At 43.8% G+C, this 21905-nt stretch overlaps 1 protein-coding gene across 1 annotated transcript; it reads left to right on the forward strand.

Annotated features, from left to right (window-relative positions):
• Positions 1-1027: 1027 nt before the first annotated feature.
• On the forward strand, positions 1028-16502 carry VXN (vexin; the record flags this gene model as incomplete). Its single annotated transcript, XM_084282752.1, has 6 exons — positions 1028-1094; positions 5079-5134; positions 10161-10287; positions 14188-14249; positions 15519-15604; positions 16316-16502. The coding sequence occupies 6 exons, from the start codon at positions 1028-1030 to the stop codon at positions 16500-16502; spliced, it is 585 nt and encodes a 194-aa protein (XP_084138878.1).
• Positions 16503-21905: the final 5403 nt, after the last annotated feature.

Genomic DNA, 21905 nt, shown 5'->3' on the forward strand with positions numbered 1-21905 from the left:
AGAACTGACATCAGTATGACAGTGACAGCCCACGTTTGCTGGCACGTTCCAGCTGGGACTGTTGCTGACAGGATTCTATAGGAGAAGACAGACAGCATTAATTTCTGTGCTAATTACGGTATTAATGAAGGCTGGACTGATATAATTTAATATCACAGTAAGCACTTGAAAGTGTTTCTGCTACATCTGCTACTGGAGCCTGCGAGCCAACATTTTCAAGCTTAGATGTCCGTGGCAGAACTTGAGGGGGGCAAATTTCCACAGATGTGGAAAGAACAACTTCTGATGGGAGCATGAGGGAACCAACTGGAAATCTTTAGAAAGGCACCCCTATACTGAAGTGAATAAATGTGAAATAAGGCCCCAAGATCCCTCAAGTCATATAGAAACCTGGCTATGACTGAGCCACCTGCCCTCCCTCAGGAACCACTAAAGCACAGGGGACAAACATACAGACCTATGGATACCTGCCTGACATGCCCTTCTTTAGCATTTAAAATTATATGCTGACATGCCCAGGAATGCTTGGATGTTTATAAACTTAAAAGGTGAGGTACCAAACACTTAATACACTTAGAATCAGCTCCTTGTTATATGGGAGGAGCAGCATTTTATGATAAATGTGTTAAAGTACACAAACCATAACCCAACTCATTTTATAAAACCTTGCAGCACTTCTGTAAAATTTTACTTGCCCATACATTAGCTGCACAGAGCAGACTTTATTATTAGCCATTTCTTGTAGAGGATTCTCCAAACTGGTAAAAGGATAAAATGTTCCTATCTGAGTAGAGGTTTAAGTAACAGCTAAATTAAATCTTTGCATTAATAGTATTCATAAAAAGGCAGATGGGAGCAGAAAATGTTGCAATGAAGAATATGGAATGAGATGAGATCACAGCATCAGTCTGTCCTTTGTAGATCTGGACAATGATCACAGAGCCAGATTGGATTAGTGAAACCTATTTACCAGAAGTTCAGAGCAGTTGCATGAAGCTGAAAGGCAGTCAGGAGAGAGAGGTGGAAAATGCACCAGATTTACAGCTGCAGCGACGAAAATTTAGAAGTTTTCACCACCGTGATTTCATCCAAATGTGAGTACATCGGAACTATAATGCTGGGCGCGGTGTTGTCTTTTGGATGGAAGGAGGGTTTTATCCTTAGAGAAACCTTTGAAAGGAGCAGCTCATCTGTCTGTTCTGCTTGCGCCGCGCTGCGCTGCCAGCTCGGTGCTCACTGCTTCTTTCTGGAGCTAATCCATGCAGGTGCTTCGACATTGTGGCTGTGTAAAATCCTCGCACAGGCAAAATTGGGAGAGATCTGGAGTCAGTGTTCGTGTACCTATGAGGTAATTGCTAAAGTGACAGCTTGCAACTGTGTGGCTATTCTGTGTGATAGAAAAGAAAATGAAGTTCTGTGAGCAGTTAGCAGCTCAGATGAACTGGGTGAACTGCATGAATGTGGAATTTAAGTCTGCTGGCTCAATAAGTGGAACATTTCCAAAGCCATGCCCTCGAAATGAATGCATGATTAACATTAATTGCTTGTAATGAAGAGTAAGAACCGGACAAAGCCTAGTCTGCATTTGATTGAACAAATTAGTTTAAACTCAATAGCTGCATATTTCAGCAACAAGAAAAAGAAAGCAGGTAAAAGCAGGGAAAACAAATTGTGGGGCCAGATCTGATCTTTACTTGCAAGCTGCAAGCCTGAGCTCTCAGCTGCTTAATTTCAGAATGTAAGTGGAAATGACAAAGTGAACCATCATTGTAATTGTTTTTGTTGCCTGAAATCTGGACTGTACATACAAACATCCTCTTGCAGGCAAATCCAGAAATGGCATCTGCAAGAATTCAGCCATGCCTCCCTGCTCCTGCTCCCTGCAGAAAAATCGTGTTTGCAGGGAGAGTCCCGCAACCCCACTGTTTTCATTGCTGCCATTGTATTCCTGTGCAAGTGGGTCACTCGCGTCTACCTCCGCAATTCACTCTTCTTTCAATGGCTATTCAAGTAATTGCATGTTTGCTGGTGCTGTGACTTCCCTTTCATGCCTTCCCTTTCTTCAGCCCATGTGAGCCATTTGCCACGTATGCTGGCAAATGACAGGCAGCGAGTGAGTCAGTCTGTGGATCGTACGCACTCTGAAAATAGGCAAATTTATTACCATTAAGTACATTAGTGCACGGTTCATCGTGCACCAGCCTGGTGCCAATAACAGCACAACAGTACTCACTTCTGGAAGAAATACGTATAAACTGTACTCCTCACACTGGGCAGTAGAATGCCAGAGACATGAAGGTGATTCTTTGTGTCACTAAACTTTTCTGCACTTGAGTTTAATTAAAGTGCTTTGCCTGTGAACAATGAATGATTGTAGTCCTCACACAATGCAATACCAGCAGTAAAGGTGATTGCAGCAGCTTCAAAAGCAAGTTACAACACATTCACAGAAAAAGAAAAAAAGAAAAAATAATTAAAAAAAAAAATTGTGCTTGTACAATTTTCACCCCATGCTTGCCTTGTTTTAAAATATAAAACTACTCATGCAGGAGAAGGCAGTAGGGATCCTTGAGGATACCACCCCATTCAAAACAGGCTGTGATCAGGCTGATGGCTGAGCACACTAACTCTATGCACACAGATAACTCGCTTGTGATAGGTGTGTGAGCACCCTGTGCCTCAGCAGGTTGCTAGCAGGGGACTCGGACAAGATTTATCACCTCCTTTGTTAGCATCCTGCTTAACTATGGGCAGAGCTTGGCCAAAATGCTGTTTCTGTCTAATGGGGTCCTAATGCTCAGTACTAGTATCCTCACTGTGGTGTCTGAACTGGTGGTCTGGTTTTCAGTGGTGGCTGCAGGTGTTCAGCATTGCAGAAAATCAGACCACCCATCTGAAGTGGGGATTTCAGGTCTGGATCCATGAAAGTACCTGAACAGTGAGCTACTGAAAGCTGAGATCCCCAGACCTGCGGGCTAGTGGCTGTAGGCACTGAGACTCCCGGTTTGCCTAGATTCCTCCACTAAAATTGCCAAAATGCCTAGATTCCTGTGACTGAGCACCTACACACTCTGGGGCTGGCAACTTCCCTATGTGTAAGGGAGAAATCATGGGATGCCACAAATCATTGCTGGCATCGTCCTGCATGGCCAGGGGCAGCTCTTAGACAAATGCAGGCTGTGTGGGAAGAGTGATTCTGGTCCCATGGCCAGCTCATCTTGTACCACAGCCCCAAAAGCTGCTCAGTTTTCCTTCACACCATCCAAGGAGAGGCCGTGGCATGAGCAGCAGTGCCCAGCACTGTGGAGGCCACTGCTGCTGTAGTAGGCCCAGGTCCTTCAGGACCGCACCTCATCGCCTTAAGGCAGGAACTCAGATTTGCAGCAGCAATGAGAAGCCTTGGGCCAACTCCAGCTGCTTCCACATCTTCCAAAGTCTCCACGAACATTAACGCATAGCAAAGATGAGCAGTGCTGCTCCTGGATGCCAAAAATGTAAAGGCAAACTCAGCTGGAGAGCGAGAGTCACGTGCGACTCCCTAACAAACCTTCCTGATGCTTCAAGACCTTTGGGCTATAAACGGAGCCTGAATGGGAAGCCTCCCTTCACATGCCTTGCCCACAGGGTCAGCATTTAGAATTAGAGTTAAACCTGGCTCCGAATTTTGAAAGTTTTTGCAGGCTCCCTTCTGTAACCAGCTGCTAAATCCTGTAGCCATAACTCCCGTATCCTGCATACAGGGGAGGGTAATAATTCTAATGTGCAAAGAGTAGGATACAACAAGAGCTGGGAGAATAACTGAGTTTCCCAGGTCTCAAGTCAAACTGGAACAAGAAGTGTTCAATCAATCTTCACTTTGTCCAAAAAAGACCACCCAAACCCAGTCACTTCCGTGTGAGTGCCAGTCAAAAGCTTGGCTGACAATCCTAATTTCTCATGTGTCCTGTGGCTAGTGTTTCTGTTTTGCCTATGATTTTGGTGTCTTCATGGGTTTAAGAAACCAAATGGAGAAAAACTTTAAGCAAAACGCCGCATCAACTTAAAGTACTGAATGGGTCATTTTGTGTCTGAAAAAAAAAAAAAAAAAAAAGAGGAACAGATGTAGCACAAATGTTGTTATTTGGACATAATGTGATAAAACTGAAATTTCTTCATGAAGTGATTTGAGCTTTTTGGAAAAGAAATAAATCTGTATTTAAATAAAGTGATCAACCTCTCCAAAGTCAGTGTAGATACTAGCCATGGTTGAAGCTTGCTGGATGGAAGGAGAAGCTCAGTTTCTCCTAACACCAAAGAGCCCCTATCCCAAATATCATTAGACAGCAGGCCAGGACATAGCCTCCTGTAGGAAAAGGTCACATATTAATTCCTCTGGGAAACCCATGGGAAAGTGCAGACACTTTGGGAAGGCTCTTGCCCTATGCCCACAGATGTCTGCATTGTATAGCTAGAAAATGGTCTCTGTGGTGATGTTTAAAAAAATACTTTCTTTTGGGTTGTTTCAGCTGGAATCCCCCTTAAACCCTCTTTTCCTCCCCTCCCCACCATGCCATTCTTTTGGAGGCATGTCAGAGGTGTATTTGACCTAATCTCACTGGTGTAGCACAGCTACAGCACCACGAAGTAATGAGAAGTGGCTTTATAAGACTGAAAGAAGGTGAGGTTTTGTTGTGGTGGTAGTGGTGGTGGGTTTTTTTGTTTGTTTTTTCTTTTCCTCCAATAATATCAGTTATTATCCAACACCAGCTGTCTCCAGCCCTTATCTTTTCTATGTCCCCAGCATGGGGGCTAAGAGAAGAGCTGACATGCACAGAGCCACCAGACCAGTGTCAAACACCACGGGCCTCTTTGGAGGCTCTCTCCCAGCTTGTGCCCCCCTGCAGCGGGTCAGGAAACCTACCTGAGGTGAGGGTCGCTGCTGGTCTCCTAACACTTCACCCCAAAAAGAGCAGTGCCCATTTCCACCCCAAACCAGCAAGATCCTCACCAGCATCTTCAATGGACACCACCGTTGCATGCTAGTTGGGCATGTCTGCCTCCACCCCACCCTGACCGTTTTTCTGTTGTTCTTTTCACAGCATGTAGTCCTGCCCGGAGGAGAGCCAAAAGTACGCAGCACATCCTAACCAAGAGTGTAAGAAAAATTTCTCTCCCTCTCTCTTTGTTTTGTTTGTTTGTTTTCATTCTACTTGGCTAAGCTTATCTTTCAAAATGCCATGGAGAAATGGGAAGCAGATCGTTCAGGGCAAAGAAGTTCAGCAGTGTCTGATGCAGAGAATGAGAAAAGGGAGTTCCTATACAGCTACAGATGATTTAGTCTGTATATACAGATTATTACAGAATTACTTTGAAACTACTCAAAAAAAAAAAAAAAAGGTCTTTGTGCAGAGCTATTCAAAATGAACATAGCTTATCAACATGGGTCATCTGAGGGATTCACAGACTTAACTCTTATCCATAAAGCACTAATAATAATGCCAGAGGGACAGGCAGGAAAGAAAAACAAGCAAATCATAGCAACACATACACACATAAACCAAGGAGCCAGTACCACATTACACAGAGAATTTGGGAGGAAAACCTCAAGCGATGGGCTGTAACCTCCAGTCAAAAAAATGACTCCAAGGGAGCCATGGGAGGATGCTTGTCCTTTGGTCCTGGTGGCACAGGGTCAACCTGGCACCTAAACACCTCAGCAGCTTGCATCTGTGTATGGTTTTCTCCTCTCTCTCCATTCCTACCATCCAGCACAGTGCTCGCTCCTGCTTTGGGCAGAAAAATGCCTAAACACAGCCCTATGCTATGCAGTCTCAGTTTTCTTCTCCTCATTCCCTGCTTTCCCTTCACTGAATGGGTGACTTGTGTTCATTGCAGTTCTCCTCAATAGGTCTCTATGTATTTTTGTCCCTGATTATATCTGCTGGGCATTATTATTAAATAAATAGTAATAACAGCATTAGTAAAAGATCTGAACACTGAGAAAATGTTTTCCAAGTTTAGACAGTTTGACACATCGGTTTCATTTGAGTTTTCTTGTCTTCAGAGCCAATTTTCCTTTCTTAAACCCAGTTAGCCTATTCAAGACCCCTTCCATCATCCTTTTATTGCAGTTCTGTCTTGTAGGCATGACAGCCCTGCTTTCTCTTGTGCATGTTAAAGCACAAGCTTTAAGACTCTTCTGTCAAAGTGTTTCTTCTCATTACAGACACAGGTAGTTCTCTAGCACTTTGTTGAAAGATTTTGCTCCATGGTCTTTCCTCTTACCATGCTCTATCCTACTTACCAGCCTGATCCCCATTTGTAGATACCCTTCTCTTTATAGTCCAGATTCCCTAATCTCCCCACAGCACCACGGGTCCCCCTGCTTACCACGTGTACCCATGCACTGCGAAAAAACTTGCCATATTTGCTCCCATCCCCTCTCCCGGTTATTAAAGCAGATCACGGAACCCAAATACTTCATAGGATACTGAAGTGGACCCCAATAAGAATCAGGAATATTCCAGTGTTTTTGACTAAAACCCACGAATGTGTGTATTTTCTCAGTTTGTAAAAATATTATTTTCACCCAGTCACTCAGGCTGAGGTTTTGAAGTGACTCTTCGACCCAAATGAGGATGAAATTCAGTGTCCCAGTGTTGCTCAAAATAAGCTGTTTTTAGAAACTTTTTTTTTATTTGCTATGCTCTCACATATGTTGTCACATAATGTAAAAAGAGCATAAAAGCCCAAACAAAAAGTGAACTGTTTTAATAAGGCAGAATGCTTAGACAGTGGTTTTTTTGTTTGTTTGTTTGTTTGTTTGTTTGTTTTTGACAAAATAAATACTTTTCCAACCAAATGCCCAGATTTCCTCTAATCAGAACTTTCTCATAAACCTATTCAGCTGGATAATTTTCAGCTAGCTCTCATCAAAATCTAGGGCAACCGTATGCCTGTTATGATGTCTAAAAACTCAGCAGAAAATTGTTTCTGCCACGTAGGGGGCCTCTAATATTTAATTTGGGTTGGGTCAGCTGTTGTACTCAGCACTACATTCACAAAGGTCTAAGAAAACAAGAGAGGAAAGTCCCTATTTTGTTGCTGTATTTTGGTATGATTTTCTTTTTCCTTTGGGGCTTTCCTGACCCCAATTAGAGATATCCTTTGACTGGCTCTTAGTCATGATGCACACAGCATCATATTAGCTGCAGGAGCACCAAGCCTAAGGAATGGTCTGCAGATCCAGATAAGCAAGGCTTGCAAACCAATGCAATTTGGACAGTCAGCTCTTTGACTTGTGCATTCCTCTTTTTCAGTGTGATGCAGCTGCTGATGTGCAACCATTCAAATAAATTGCACCTAGTGGAATGTAGACGCCTGTGAGGAAGTTGTGATTACCAATTTCTATACCCACACTAACGTAGCAGTATGATTATTTATTTTTCACTTTTACTTCTGCACCTGCAGTCAGTGCTGTAGAAATGCCTCAGCTAACTTGAGAGCTTCTGCTCTGGTGATTGCAGTGGATGCACAACTTTAATCCTAGAGGAGGGCTAAAATAGCAAGCAACGTGGACATCTGCCAGACTTTTTTTTCAGGGCAGAAATACTCAAGCAGTGTAGCACTGAGTGAGTTAACATTCAGATGGCTGACCTAAGGTAACTTCCATGACATTTGAGAATTCATCCCAAAAGTACAATCATAGCAGTAGAAGGGTGAAAGGGAGAAGCACCTTCTTTTGTAAAATTATTTCAGCAATATTGTTATTTGCAGTTCCTCTTGTCCTATTAAAAGTTCTTCCCAGTGACAATAGATCCTTTCTTTTGATTTCCATGCACTCCTATCCCCCAAGTATTGTGATTACAACTCTAAAAACACTCTTGATGACAGTACCTGAATACTTTGCAGAAAGCTGGCAAATCCCTCTGTGTATGCTAGTGCTGCCACATTAAAAATTAGATCAGCATTAGACCATCAAAAAAGAGCTTAACTCCAAAAACCTGGCATTTCCTCTATAAACAATCACCTCATAGCCCAGCCTCTGAGCTTTGAAGTTTTACCCAAACCCAGATGTTTAATTGGCCTCTTCTGGGGGACTTTTGTTCCAGAAGTGCTGATGGGGTTGCTGCAGCAGCCTCCGCACTGTCCTACAACGCTCCTGAGTCCTCTGTGTCCTCTGTGTAACACCAGCAGGTGTGCAAGGCCTCAGTGCCCTCATGTGCATGTCCACATTAAAAAATAAAAATAATTTTAAAAAAAAGACATTTTATTGAGCTCTGAATTCAGAGTCAGCATTCTGCAAACAGAATGAAGTGTGCAAATAACATAGAGGTTTAAGTCAGTAATTATTTCAAGAGCAGTTTACTAATTCAGCAGAGTTTGGGTGATTCTGCCATTCACACAAGATTTAAATTTCCTAGTGCATTTAGAAAAGAAAAGTGACTTCTAGCTGATCCTTCTGCCTTACCCTAAGTACCCTAGAGAAATGTCAGCTCCACTTTAGATCAAAAGTGTGCTGCAGCAGGTTTAGTTTCCTGACCTAGATAAGTCTGTATGTATTACAGTAATGGGTGAGGTAGCCAAAGACACAGTGAAGTCTCAAATTAGGAGTTAAGAAACTCCCAAAGTGTACTATAGCCAAATGCTGCGAACAGGCAAGTTCACTGAGGTGGTGCTGCTGTCCCTGACTGTAATGGCAAACGGCACTGAAAGTTGCTTGAAGGAGTTCTGGCACTCCTGATATGGCATGTCACAAGAGACCTTGAGAACGCAGATAACGTGCCTAAATAATTCCTGCTATTTACGGAGTTCAAACTAAGTATCATCCCTTGCAATGCACAGGCAGATTGTTAAGTTTCAGGTCAGTTGTGGTTTACACTGATCAAACAAGCCACTTTCAGGACTAGAGACTGCTGCAGCCCGCATCCTACTTACCAAAAATGCTCTTTCCACGACCATGCAAAAGCAGCGACCTCAGGTGCCTGGCTAGGAGAGGGCTTCAGAAATTTTCAGCCACACACCAAACACGACAAAGTGTGAGCAAGAGCTAAATGATGGAACAGCAAGAGGAGGCCTCCAACCACCAGCAGCCCCCTCATTCCTGAGTTTTGGGCAGGATGGCGTGGCCCAACCCTGTCCGGCAGTGCCAGATTGCTGGTCAGGAGAGCCAGACCCCACCTGCTGCACGTGCCTGACTTCAAGGACACCAGCAGGCCCTTTGGCTTTATCTTAGCACCGGGCATGACCTTAAGTAGCTTACAGAGAAGGGACTGCGCTAGGCTGCCTGCCAAGATCCACCCAACTAGAAGAAAACCCCTCTTAGGTCTCGGATTAGGGCTTGCTGGCCTCACCAGCCCTTTGCAGCAGCATTGCTGCCTTCTGTCAGTCTGTTCCTGCTCCTTGTCCTGCTGGTCACGAGGATCCAGAGCAGACTGCTGAAGATACAAGCAATCTAAAAAAGTAAAAAGTGGTCAGGTTAGTGGTCAGGTTTGGGCTTTTATTTTGTTCCAGTTTTGGGAAACATCTGTTTGCATGTGTTTTTAATCTGCGAGAAGGTTCACAAACACAGAATATTGCACATTAACAGTACACTGAATTCAAATTTATTTCAAGAAAATGAACGATTTTATGAACACAAGGGGATGTGCCTGAGGGCTGTCTTGTTTTTACCTGGAGTGTTTGTTAGAAGGCAGACCAGTGGGTGGAATGAGGCCTTTTCCGTGTCAATAGCAGGTGAGACAGGAGAGGCCTGAAGAGATTGCATTTTTAATTCATGCTGCATGCCCAAACTGACTGCCCAAAATATGATGCAATAAGAAATTAAAGCTAAACTGACTCAGAGGGGTATCCTGAATCAGTATAAGATAACGAGGGCCACACTTCGTTCCCTTGAAACAAATGCAGGAAGCTGCAGCTCAGCACCTGGGTCCCCAAGGGAACACACCTGATTTTTCCATGCTTTGTGTTTCTCAAGCTCAGAGTCAGAAACCAAACAAGATGAATCCCACCCCAGTCCCCACCAAACATGATGACAGGAAAGCGGTCAGAAGAGCAAGCAGCACACTGCTCCCAGCCAAGGCTGCTCCATCAGGACTCTGACAGCAGACCCCCTTTTGGCCTACAGAGGTGGCCGTGTCCCAGCCTGACTCTAACAGGAGGTTTTTGCCTCTTCCCTGCAGGTGATAGCGGTGTCTGACTGTCAGCCCCACCACAGTAATCTCCACCAAATGTTCTACAGAGAAGAGGAGGTGCGGGGTTTGGGACGCCTGCGGGGCGGGCAGCAGGGACCCTGCACCGCCATGCACGGTAAGTCCTCAGAAGTGGCTTCACCACCTTCTCTGTCTCCACTGCTTCAGAGCATTTCTAGGTGTTGCAGTCTTCCAGTCTGCAGTGAAGCAGACATTTTGTTATGCAGAGAAAGGGTACTTCCATGCTTAAAACACTCGGTGGAATTTATGAGATAAAGACCACATCATTGCAGAGCTCTGCTCCCTGCAAGAGCAACCTAATAAAGCAGCACTTGCTTTATTCAAAGTCATAAACTCTCCCTTTCCAAGAGCTGACAGTATTGCAGCGATGATAGATTGCTTATAACTGAGCTTGCCTGACTCATCTTATTATGTAAGATCCCTGTTCAGTTGCTTAAAATTTGCCAAAACATAATCATTCGGTATGAAATTTTAGATTCTGGATGTCAGCCATGGACCTGATTTTCTTTTTTTTTTTTTTTTTCCAACCAAAACTTATTCATCATATTTGTGAGAACCCATGAAGGAGAAAATAGAGTTTGCCAATGCAAAAAAACAAGGAAATGCATAAACATAAACAGACTGGTCGTTCAGTTCCCTCAGTGCTGATGTGTTATGCTTGGAAGGAGGAAGCTGGAGCAGGGCCATGACGTTTGGCATGGGGTGGCCTTTTAATCAAAAACACACCTTTTGCTCTCCCATGAAAAACCACCCAGATGCAGCCAAGCTAAAAGACTTTGAAAAATCCCATATGGCACATGTTTGGTAGAGACATAGGAAGTTCAGCTGTTAAAAGCTGCTAAATATGTAAAGCAGATCCCACCATGAACGAGCATGTTCTTCACACCAGCCCTCTGCAACTGCACGGTGTGTAAGGCACCTGATCTGAGCACAGAGTGGGCAAGAGCAGGGCCTGGGAAACTGGGAAGGGACAAACTGAGATTGGGACTGTGGGGAAAGATCTGAAACCAGGAAAGGAGCCAGGACATGGCTCAACAAAGAGCTGGGGCTGAGAAGTTGGAGGAGGGTTGGAGAAGGAATGTGTGGGACTGGCTGGGAGGCAGTGGGTGGCAGGGAGGGACTGGGGGAGAAAGAAGAGGCTTGTGGTGTCTGTTGTGAGGGGAAGCAAAGGGGAAAAGAGACCAGGTAGGCACCAATGGGAGAAAGCATGCAGGCCAATTTCAGCAGGAGCAGCTGTTCAGGACACCAGAGCTCCTCTAGGGCTACCTTAGCTTGTGTAGCGGAATGAGGACATGTGTAGGATCCTGGCACAGAAAGTGCTCAGAGAACGCAGTGGGACATCTCCAAGTTCCTGAAAAAGCTTCTTAAGCTCTGTCCATCACTGCCAACAGGTTCCTCAGCAGTGCACATCACCTAACACAGCTGATACGTACCCTGTTTTCTGGGTGCCCATTTCACAATTCAGACTCTGATACCCAGGAGCACTCATTTCTAGCTGCCACAAAAAGCAGTACTTTGACTGCAAACCATGCTGGATTCTGCTCAATTCCTCTGAAAACTGCATCCCAGGAACCTGTAATCTTAAACTCAGTACTCTTTGTTTCCCTAGTACAGGGAAAAGCCAGCAGGCTATGAAGCTGGTGGATTATTTTTTTTTTTAATGTTTGAGCAGATGTTAACTGCAGTGATCAGCAATACAGAAAAGCACATAAAAATGAATAGTCTAGCCTTTAGAGGATTCACTAGTGGGAAAACTCGGTACCATCTACTGAATAATAAAAGCTGAGGATGAATAACTACTTTCTGAGTGAACACTCTCTATATGGTGCACTGAATGGGGCAGAACAATCTGTGGAAAAATGGTTTCTGGTCACAAATTAGAGCCTGAATCTCAATGGCTAGATCTCTGGGGAATAAAATAACCGTGGTCCAGTTCTGGTGCTTCATAACTTTTGATCACCTGACTACAAATTTAGCATTTTAAGGAGAGAAAAGCAGAAGTGTTTGCAAATATTTGTATGAAAATAAAAATAGCTCTTTGCTATGATCAAAGGATCATAGAACGGTTTGGGTTGGATGATGTGCTACAGCTTCTGGTTTCAGTATGCTTTGTACTAACAAATATCTACACACAGAATGAGGTGCCATGAAAGAGTGCAGAAAGGTTTCTGCAGCTGTTTCTCAACAGCTGAGAGCCAGCCTAATGGGTTATAAAGTGATATATATATATATATTTGTCCCAGGATGTACATCATCTGTTTGCATTAATCTCTACAAATGTACCCTCTACATAAATTTCAACCCTCAAAAACAACCTTCAACATCCTTACTGGGAATAGTTCTGGCTTTGGTGTTTTCCAGGCTTGCTTCATAGACAATTATTGTTGAGTATTAAGCAGACTTCAGATTTGATAAAGCACAAATTGAAATCTGGGTAATAGAACAAACAGTTAAATTTTCATAGTAAGCTAGAAATGTGCAAAGAGTACAGATGAGAGCATCAGCATGCCTATTGCTAGCATTAGAAATGCTGTACAAATATCAAGGCGTAAGGACAGTCCGTACTAGCATGGAGCAGGTCAGGGGTCAGGGCCAGAACAGTAAACTCCTGATAGCCCTCAAAGCTGTGCTTTGCTTCACAGGGTGGATAGATTAAATATATATGTGTATAAATGTGTTTATTCTACAGGAAAGAAGTACTCAGCTTTGTGCAGGCACTCATCTTGGAAATAAAGGGCAAAGTCAGAGTAAAAGGTGTGGAGCAACCCTTGTCCCATGCTTGGCCATCCATAGCACCTTCTGGAAGTGGCATTCACACTGCACCCAGCCACCGCTGTCCTGACGAGCACTTACCAAATTGAAGCCGTGGGGACTTACTTTTGCTTAAATATTTTGCAAAAGTTGACCAGAGCATTTTCTATATCTAATAGGAGGGGGAATGGAAGAATCAGACAATATAAGAGCAAACAAACAAATAAACAATATATATATATATTGTTTATGTGTATTGTTTGTAAATGGTAATATTTATATAGATTATATATTGTAACTAACTATATATGTTATCTATAATGGGAATATTAGCTGAAGCACTGGTGCCTGGAGCCACTTTCCCAATACTGTTAGTAACCTAACACACAAGATGAGAGAAAGTAATTGAATTAAACTTTGACGTGAGGGATACAGTTAGGTACCTAATGGAATTACTGGTGGGGGAGAGCAGCAGGAGAGAAGCTAGTTAAGATATTTATCTCGGTCAGCTATTGCCCCCAGAAGGACAAGACATTTTTGACTGTTAACTCACGCTGGAGGCAGTGCTATAAGCAGCATCTCTGCTATTTCTGAGGTTTCCAGTCATTATTTATATTTCCTTGGTAACAGCAGTTGTGAATAATATTGTATCTTCTATCTTGGTGAGTCCTGGTGTTTCTGTATGTCTGTGCTCTTCCCTTACTTGAATACCACTTTTAAAAAAGAGCAGGCACCTAAAAATGGCCAGGAATGAAAAGAAAGAGGGGAGAAAAAAAAAAGAAAAAGACAGAGAGAGATCCACATCATTCCCACAGCCAAAAGGGAGGATTTGGCTCCATGAGAAAAAAAAATCTGGAATCCCTTCTTCATTTCTTTCCTTGGCACAACAAGCAGGAATGTCAGTGAGCATTTACATGAGAAGAAGGCCTTGGCTGAGCACTCGCCTGTAATTGCAAGCTAACCTCCAGGCTCGAGAACAGCAGAGGGAGGTCCCACTCAGCCAGAGGCAGACAGAAAGGTTAAAATCCTTCCCTGTGGTGGGGTGGATGTCACACACATCGCTGTCCGAGTAAGAATAATTCCTTGGGTCAACCCAGAAGGGAGAATGACTCCCTGCTCCTAGACAGGGCAAACCTGGTGGGGAGATCAAGGGTACACAAAAATTGTGTTAGCAGAAGGGTGCTTTTAACATAAGCTGTGCCAGTGGGATAACTACTGATAATGCCCTGTTTCTCATGCTTTGCAGTGGGAATAACTGAACGAGAGTCATCCAAGTCCTGTAATCACCAGTCAGATAGAAAATCTTTGGTAAGTGAATATAGCAAGACTGACTGCCACTGCCTGATGCATATTAAAACCTGGTACCTGTTAACATGTCCCACATTAACAGAGTGGCAGCCTGTGGCAGCACTTGTAGAGCTTCTTTAAGGCTTTGAGACAGGCTTGATGCCAGGGGCTACCCAGCTGGGAGCAGGGGCTGGCACAGGAGAGATGCCCCTCCTGAACCAAGGACACGCTGTGGGATGGAGGCAGGCCGGCACCTGCATGGTCAGCCCTGGCAGGACTTGGGAGGAATTAGCCTCGTGCTCCTCAGGAAACCTCATCAATTGGGAAAAGATGTGTTTCTAAGATGGAACAAGTGTCAAATAATTCACACACTCCAAAACGTAATGCTGAAAAGTTGATCAGATCAATCACAAAGGTCAATACAGAGTCAACAGGAAATCATCATATAGAACCTGAAAATTTGTCATCATACAAAATCTGAAAATTTGTTCAGTAGTAGGGACAAAATGTTTTGGTTCAGAATGATTCAGCTTTGCTAAAATATTTTCCTCCTCTTTTTCTTGCAAACACAATTTTCAAACACAATTTTCAAATTTTCAAAACATTCTAGAAAAACTAGATTTTCAAACAGAAAATAGTCCTTTGAAAAGTTTCTGACCAACACTAGACTAAGCTACAGAAACTTTATGGCTTCAAATGCTCTGTGTATGGCTACAATACACCAGCTAGCTGTTAGCTGGCCTACGCTCAAGGAAAATGACCAGTATTTAAGGATGGTCAGAATTAACAGCATTAATTTTATTAATGTGATGAAACTAATTACACCTACCAGCAGTTAACCTGGTTGAATTTCAAAGAATATTTGCAAAAGTAATTTCAAACAGCTTGAAGTCTTGGGATTCTTTCAGAGCACACCTAAAAGTTCAGGGGAAACACTTACAAAGGCTCAAGAAATTGTGATGGTTGGGAAAGCAGCCATAGACATGACCTGAACAAAAGAAGCCAGGCATAAAAACTAAGGAATAAAAAGGTCTGCTAACCTTCCACATTTTTGGGGAGGTGTAAGTCCTGCTCATACAGCTGCTGTGCTGAAACTAGTAAGACCGTTCATGTGAGTAAAATGGTTGTGTGGGCAAGGACACAGCAGTCAGGTCCTTAACCTGCTTTTTCTTGCTAAGAGATTTACAGCATGCATTCATTTTCCTTAAAAAAATAATTAAAAATAAAAGCCTCTTTCCTCAGACTAACTCAGGTTCCCACTCAGCAGTGCTGTTACTTTTCCCCCAGCAGCCCCCGTCATCGTTAGCCATCCCCATCGCAGCGAAGCCAGCGGCACTCACGGGCTCCCCCATGGATGACCACCCGCTCGCAGACGAGTGAGTCTCATCCCCATCCCCATCCCCATCTCCATCCCTATCCCCATCCCCATCCCCATCCCCATCCCCATCTCCATCCCCATCCCCATCCCCATCCCCGTCTCCATCCCCGTCTCCCAGTGAAGCCGCACGTGGGCACTGCCCGGTGGGGAGGGAACGGGTGACGCGGTGACACCCCCCGGCCAGGCACGGCTTTACTGGGACCACAAGGAATTCCTCAGCCACAGATCTCTGAATCACAGCTGTAAAACCTCCTCAAAGAAAACCTGCTTCTTCCCAAAGGGAGGGAGACAGTGGCTGAAGAACACATTGATGACACTGTTAACCATGGCTATTGTACAGCCACCCTGGTGTCAGCTACAGTTCTGTCACTAGAAAAAAAAAATACATCTAAATCCAAAATTTAACTATTTCCCCCTATGTAGTCTATAATATTGGTCCTAAGGCAGTTCGGAAAATGTAATTAAGTTGCCATTTTGTCTCTGGAGTGTAATTAAGGAACAGTTTGACCATGGTATAAATGCATCTCATCAGTAGATGGTTAACCCAGAAATGGATCTGGGTGGCATTTGAGCTCATTGTCACAGCATCATGGGGACACCCATACCTTTGGGAACGGGCAGCCCATGGGTTTCAGTGGCTGGTCATCATAGAGACAGAAAGAGGGCCCCAGAGTGCTTTATTCCAGCCCTCCTGTGCTTTATTTGCCAGCCACAGGCAGCGCTTGAGGAAGATGGCAGAGTACGACCTGACCCTGCCACCAGGAGCAGAAGCATCTCTACCACTGACAGGAGGAAACCTGTGCGGGACGCCCAGCCTGCTGAGGAAGATGTGGATGAAGCACAAGAAGAAGTCGGAGTACCTGGGGGCAACAAACAGTGCCTTTGAGGCAGACTGACAAGTCTTGGCATCTCTAAGAAAGACAAAAGTTCCTTTAGCCAGGACAAGGTGCTCTAGGATTGATAAGGGAACAGATACAGCACAGCTCCCCCAGGAAAATGATATCCTTTTCATTACTTGATGCCATTGCCTCAGAAACGTAGGAGAAAAGCTAACTAAGGTAAAAATGGTGAGTGTGATGCAGCGTGCTAGCCTTTCCTTGTTGCAATACACTAGAACCCCAAGTATCCCACTAGATGTACGTCTTGACTCAATGATGCTGACACTACTGCTGACCTATTGTACACGTCCTGTCTGAATCAGCTCAGACTCACAACAGGAGAAGCCTGCTAAGATGTTTGTGTGTTCCTGCAAGGTTACGGTTCTGTTTTTGTTACTGAGTGCCATTGAGTGCCAGGGGTTTGCTCGTTGTGTACCACTGCTTGCCCTCTTCCTCTTCTCATATCCTTTCTTCTGAGAAAGGAGACAAAAACTGCATCTTACTACTTGCTTGGTTAAATGACGTATGCTACACATCTTTTTTTCTTCAGTTTTGATGTTTCAAGACAGGAGTAAAAGATGCAAAAAAATTTAAAGAAAAGATGAGTCAGAACTGAGCAAGTTTGCAAATACAGATTTACCAAACTTTGCCACATGGCAAGTCACTGGTGCTTTAAAGTGCCCCGCCAGTTCAAATTATGAGCTTCTGAATAACCTCAAGAAATACTTTCTTCCACTGAACCTGCTTATTAAGTCAGTAACTTGCGTTCTACCTGTGTGGTACAGAACATTTTCCTAAGTGTGCAAAATGCTAGTAGAAAAGAAAATACATAAATGATGCAAGTAGACAACTAAATGTGAGATATTTGCATATACCAGACCTTTGCTTATGAGCTGGTGGATTCAATGGAATCCCCTACCCCCATTTTTTTTTTTTTTTTCAAACTTAGAAATTGCTGATCATGGTCCCTTGGCTTTCCTCAAAAAAAAAAAAAAAAAAAAAAAAGTAATACAAAAAATGTCGCCAGTATTACAGACAACATTATATTAGTCAGGAACAATACTTGTCTCACATAAGTGCTACCCTGGTCATTGTACAAGACTTTGGTTTGCTGAAATACACAATTTTAAATATAAAATTGGAGAAACTATGGCTCCTGCAGCTCATAGCAGTGATGATTTCTGTGATCTAACTGCCAGTGCTCCAAAGCATAAATGAATGGGTGGCCACCGATGCACCACAGGTGTGAATGGTATGACTGCAGACAGCAGTGTAACTGCAGCTACATCTCCTTCCCTTCCTTCCACAACTACCCAAGTAATTTCTGCACTTGTGGCATCTGCCGACTTCATCCACTGCTTGTGTTAAGATATCTTCAGCTTGGGCTTTGAAAAAAGGTATTCCCAGTTTCTCTTCCAGTGGAGAACTGAGAGAGCCTGGAATTACAGCCTACAGAGGTGCAGGCTTGGGCGGCGATCCACAGCCAAAGGCCACCAAATCAGAAGTACCAAGGCACAGCCCAGGCAGGACAGAAAGGCTGCAAAAGCAACCAGGTCCATTGGCTTTGGGGTGAGCAGGATGGAGAGGTACACAGGAAAGGTTCACAGCTTGACAACCTGAGAAACCAAGGTCTGTGTGATGTGAAACCTTTCAGCTGGAGCCTGACCCACTGCCCACGTGCAATAGTCTGGACAGTGTAACCCTGCCAACATCAGGTCCTCTGTGGCTGAACTGAGCTGGAGCCATCCCCAGTTTTTTCCTGAAATGTGTTTTTACAAATATCACAAATCACACTATCCCCTCCCCTGCCCCCAGCCCTGCCACTGGCCTTGGCCTTGCTGGCACATGCTATTTTTATGTGAATAGGTAAACCTAGTGCATCCAGTGGGACTGTTTGCTTGTACAGCAACACATACGTTCAAGGAGTAGGGAGAACACTAATAACTAGACTCATTCCCTAAGCAAAGCAAAAATAAAAAGCAGAAAAACAGAGGGAAATGACCATTTGCTGCATTTGGGGTAATTAACACTGAGCACTTGTAGCTTATGTGGCCTGAAGAGTTCAGGCCTGAAGAGTTCAGTCCAGGGCAGCAAGAGTTGTGTCTGTTGAGAGCTGTACCTTAGTATTTCATTTTGTTAATTAATAGCTTTAAGCAGTATGAGGATGGAGAAGAGACGGTTAATGTTTCTACATAAAATTTGCTGTATCTTGAAATGTGTATTTATGGTTTCCTTATTTATTTAATTTATAATTTGTGTCTGAGAAGGATTTGCAAGATGCATAATTAATTCCTTTGTATCCCAGGAACCGCTGTGAAGATTTCTTGTATTGTAGTAGATACCTATTTTATTGATTCAAATAAAATACGTCCTGTTCATACAAAAAATAAAAGAAACACGTAGCATGTGGTAAGATATGGATCTTTGTGACTTCAAAGCTTTTTGGAAGGCTTTTGTGAGAAATGAAGGCAGGTTTTGTCATACTGAAGAACATGCATATCTGATGGCAAAAATCCAAGGTTTGTTCCCCCACAGGAAGAGCCCTTAATTACGTGTTTGTGAACAGTCCCAGTACTGTACTGGTGGAAAACCCATGCATTTTTATTAGATACTCAGAGAAAAGCCCTGGCACAGCCAGGCATTAGACATCACACATATGTTTACTCATCTGACCAGAAGAGCACTATGGACAATGACGTCTCATCTCCTTGTGGCCCTGGGAGGTGAGCAGTGTCGCCTCCCTCCCACCCATCACATAAGAGCACCAAGACAGAGACTCCTCGAGGGTAATTAAGGCCCTAGAAAAAAATAAAATCAAGTACTCTCTATTTTCAGTCCTACCAGTTGGCAGCAAAATCACTCAGCTTACCTCAAACAGAACATGGCCTTCAGAAAGCGTAGGCTGAACCACGGAAGGCACAACACAAGGCCCAACATGAGGTGGGTGGCACAAGGACACTGGAACTGGAGGAGCTGACTGAGGACTGTGAGGGGAAAGACCTTGAGAAACAGCAAGGAAAGAAAACAGATGGTGTTGGCATCCTTTACCAACCTGGACTTTGCAAACCCTGTCCCTCAGAGGAGGACTTGTCCCCTCAGCTCTCATGAGAAGGCACAACTCTTCTGCTGCTTTGGTTATGGACAGTCTACGTTCAGAACAACCAAGGCAGGAGTGTACCCTTGGTGGGTACCCACACTGTGGGGCTCTGCACGATGTTTTTGCAGGCAGTGGGAGAACAGCCTGGCCTCTGCTGGGAATTCCACCATGAATGCCTGACCTTCAGCCATCCCCTAAAAACAGCAGCATAGCTCGGGCTCAGGATGTGGACGTGCAGTATCATTTCCAGATGAGCCTGTGCAGAAAACAATGTTGGGTCAGCTCCAGCCCAGCGCCAGAAAAATGTGAAATGGTGATCACGACATAAGTGAACTGTACCATTTCGCACAGAGCTCACAGCATCGCTGCTGGCACTGCCTGGCACATGCACCTTGTCACACTTTGTAACATCTATGGGAAGATGCATTTTTCAGACACGTTTCTTGTCATTTTATGGTTTTGTGGTTCCCCAGCACTACAGAGAGACTAACTGGGGCACGGACATGACTGAAATAGACTGTGTGAGGATAGTTCACCATGTTTAGCATCACACTTGCAGTAATTTGTATTTCATTTCCAAAAATAGTTCTTAATTTCTTCTCATCACTTCAAAACATCTTTGTGACAGAGCAACTCCTTAAAATATCCATCATTTATTTGCATGCCACTTTATTTAAATAAACTGTAGTGAATTTAAAGTTAGACTACTATACAGAATAATTCCTACTGATGCATGAAAAAATCTCAGATATGCTTTGCCTGCCTTTCTTCCCCTTTTGCACTCAGGTCCTGCAGCAAAGAGATTTGCTCAATGGGCTGCTCACAGACATCTCTGTTTTGGGGAATAACATACACTTTTTACAGATATCATTTATAATGCAAATGTCAGCATTTGCATGACAAATTTCACATCTCTGAGTTACCCAGCCAGAAAAGATACAATATCACGACTCATGTACATAAACAAAAGTGGAACAAGTCGGATTTCTCAGATGAAATCCCTACTCAGAAAGCTGTAAGCAAACTCCACAAACGATACAGATGCCAAATAGCCATCTCTCCCTATGAGAGATTTAAAAATTTCAACATGAAATCCGTAGAGTTAGTGTGTAAGTGAGTGGTTCGACTCTATATGGTGTTAAAAACTTCTTTTTTTTTTTAAGTGGCAGAACTATAATTTCAATTAAGGGGCACAGAGATCAATAAATTAAAGTGCTCAGGAAGAAAAAAGAGATGAATATTTAATAAAGTTAGATGAAGAAAAAAAAAAAAACACCTAGCAGCCGAGTTCAAAGAAGAACAAATCAGCTTGAAAAGGATGGACATGTGAATGATGTCCCTCCTCTCAGTGATCAGGTTGGATTCACCACAAATGCAGTTATCATTTTTAGCAGCCTCATAAACAAGCCCAATGCAAAGGCAGGTGAACAGGCACAGACACCCCAGCGGTCAGGCCCTGTGCCCGCAGCATCACCTGCCTCGCAGTTTACTCCACTGTATTTTAAACGAACATTTTCCTACTTGCACAGTCACGTTTTGCATAGCATCAGAATAGCCAAAAGGCAGCACACAGTCGGTTTGCCCACCGCTCCCTTTTTGGGGGAAGAATGCACGCTGGACCGTAAAGCAGAAGAGACATGCAAAAGGCCCCGAGGCGTGCCCAGTCCTTCCCCTGTGCACCTGAGAGGGCACTTCTGGGTGATGCCAGCCCTCAGCATGGTCATGCCTGCTTGGGCACAGCCGTGCCGAGAGCTGACACTGCAAAACCCAGCGCTGCTGCTGCTGCTGCTGCCGCCACCGCCACGCCAAGGAGAGCAAGGTGGAGGTCAGGAAGCAACGCTGCCGCCGTCAAAGCAGTCGTCCCAGCAACGAGGACTGCGAAACAAAACAAAATTATGAAGCTTCTGCTTCATAAGTTACCGGGCACTTCAGTCGGGAAGTTGTGCTAATCCTAGTGAGGCTGTATTCAGCTGTTCAATGGCACAGAAAGTCTTGCAAGGAATTTTTTTGGACTAAAGAAAACTTTTCCTGTGAAAAATGCAACTCTGCTTTATAACTCCATTCCAGAGCCTTCATAACATTGGATATCTGACATCTGTTCTTGTGAAGAAGGAGGCAAGTAGATTTTCCAACAGATTTGAAGCAAGTTGGCAAAAGATTTGTCTATAGCAAACCCTTAAAAATTAGGTTAATCAGCACTCTGACTCTTTCAATGCCTGTTGTTTTAATTGAGACAGTAACACCAAAAACCAAAGCTTAGCTAATCATTTTTAATTGTTTACATTATAAACAGAAATATGTAGAAATATCAAGCTATTTAGCTG

The sequence above is a fragment of the Netta rufina genome, assembly GCF_964035555.1.
Source record: "Netta rufina genome assembly, chromosome: 2".
Taxonomy (NCBI): domain Eukaryota; kingdom Metazoa; phylum Chordata; class Aves; order Anseriformes; family Anatidae; genus Netta; species Netta rufina.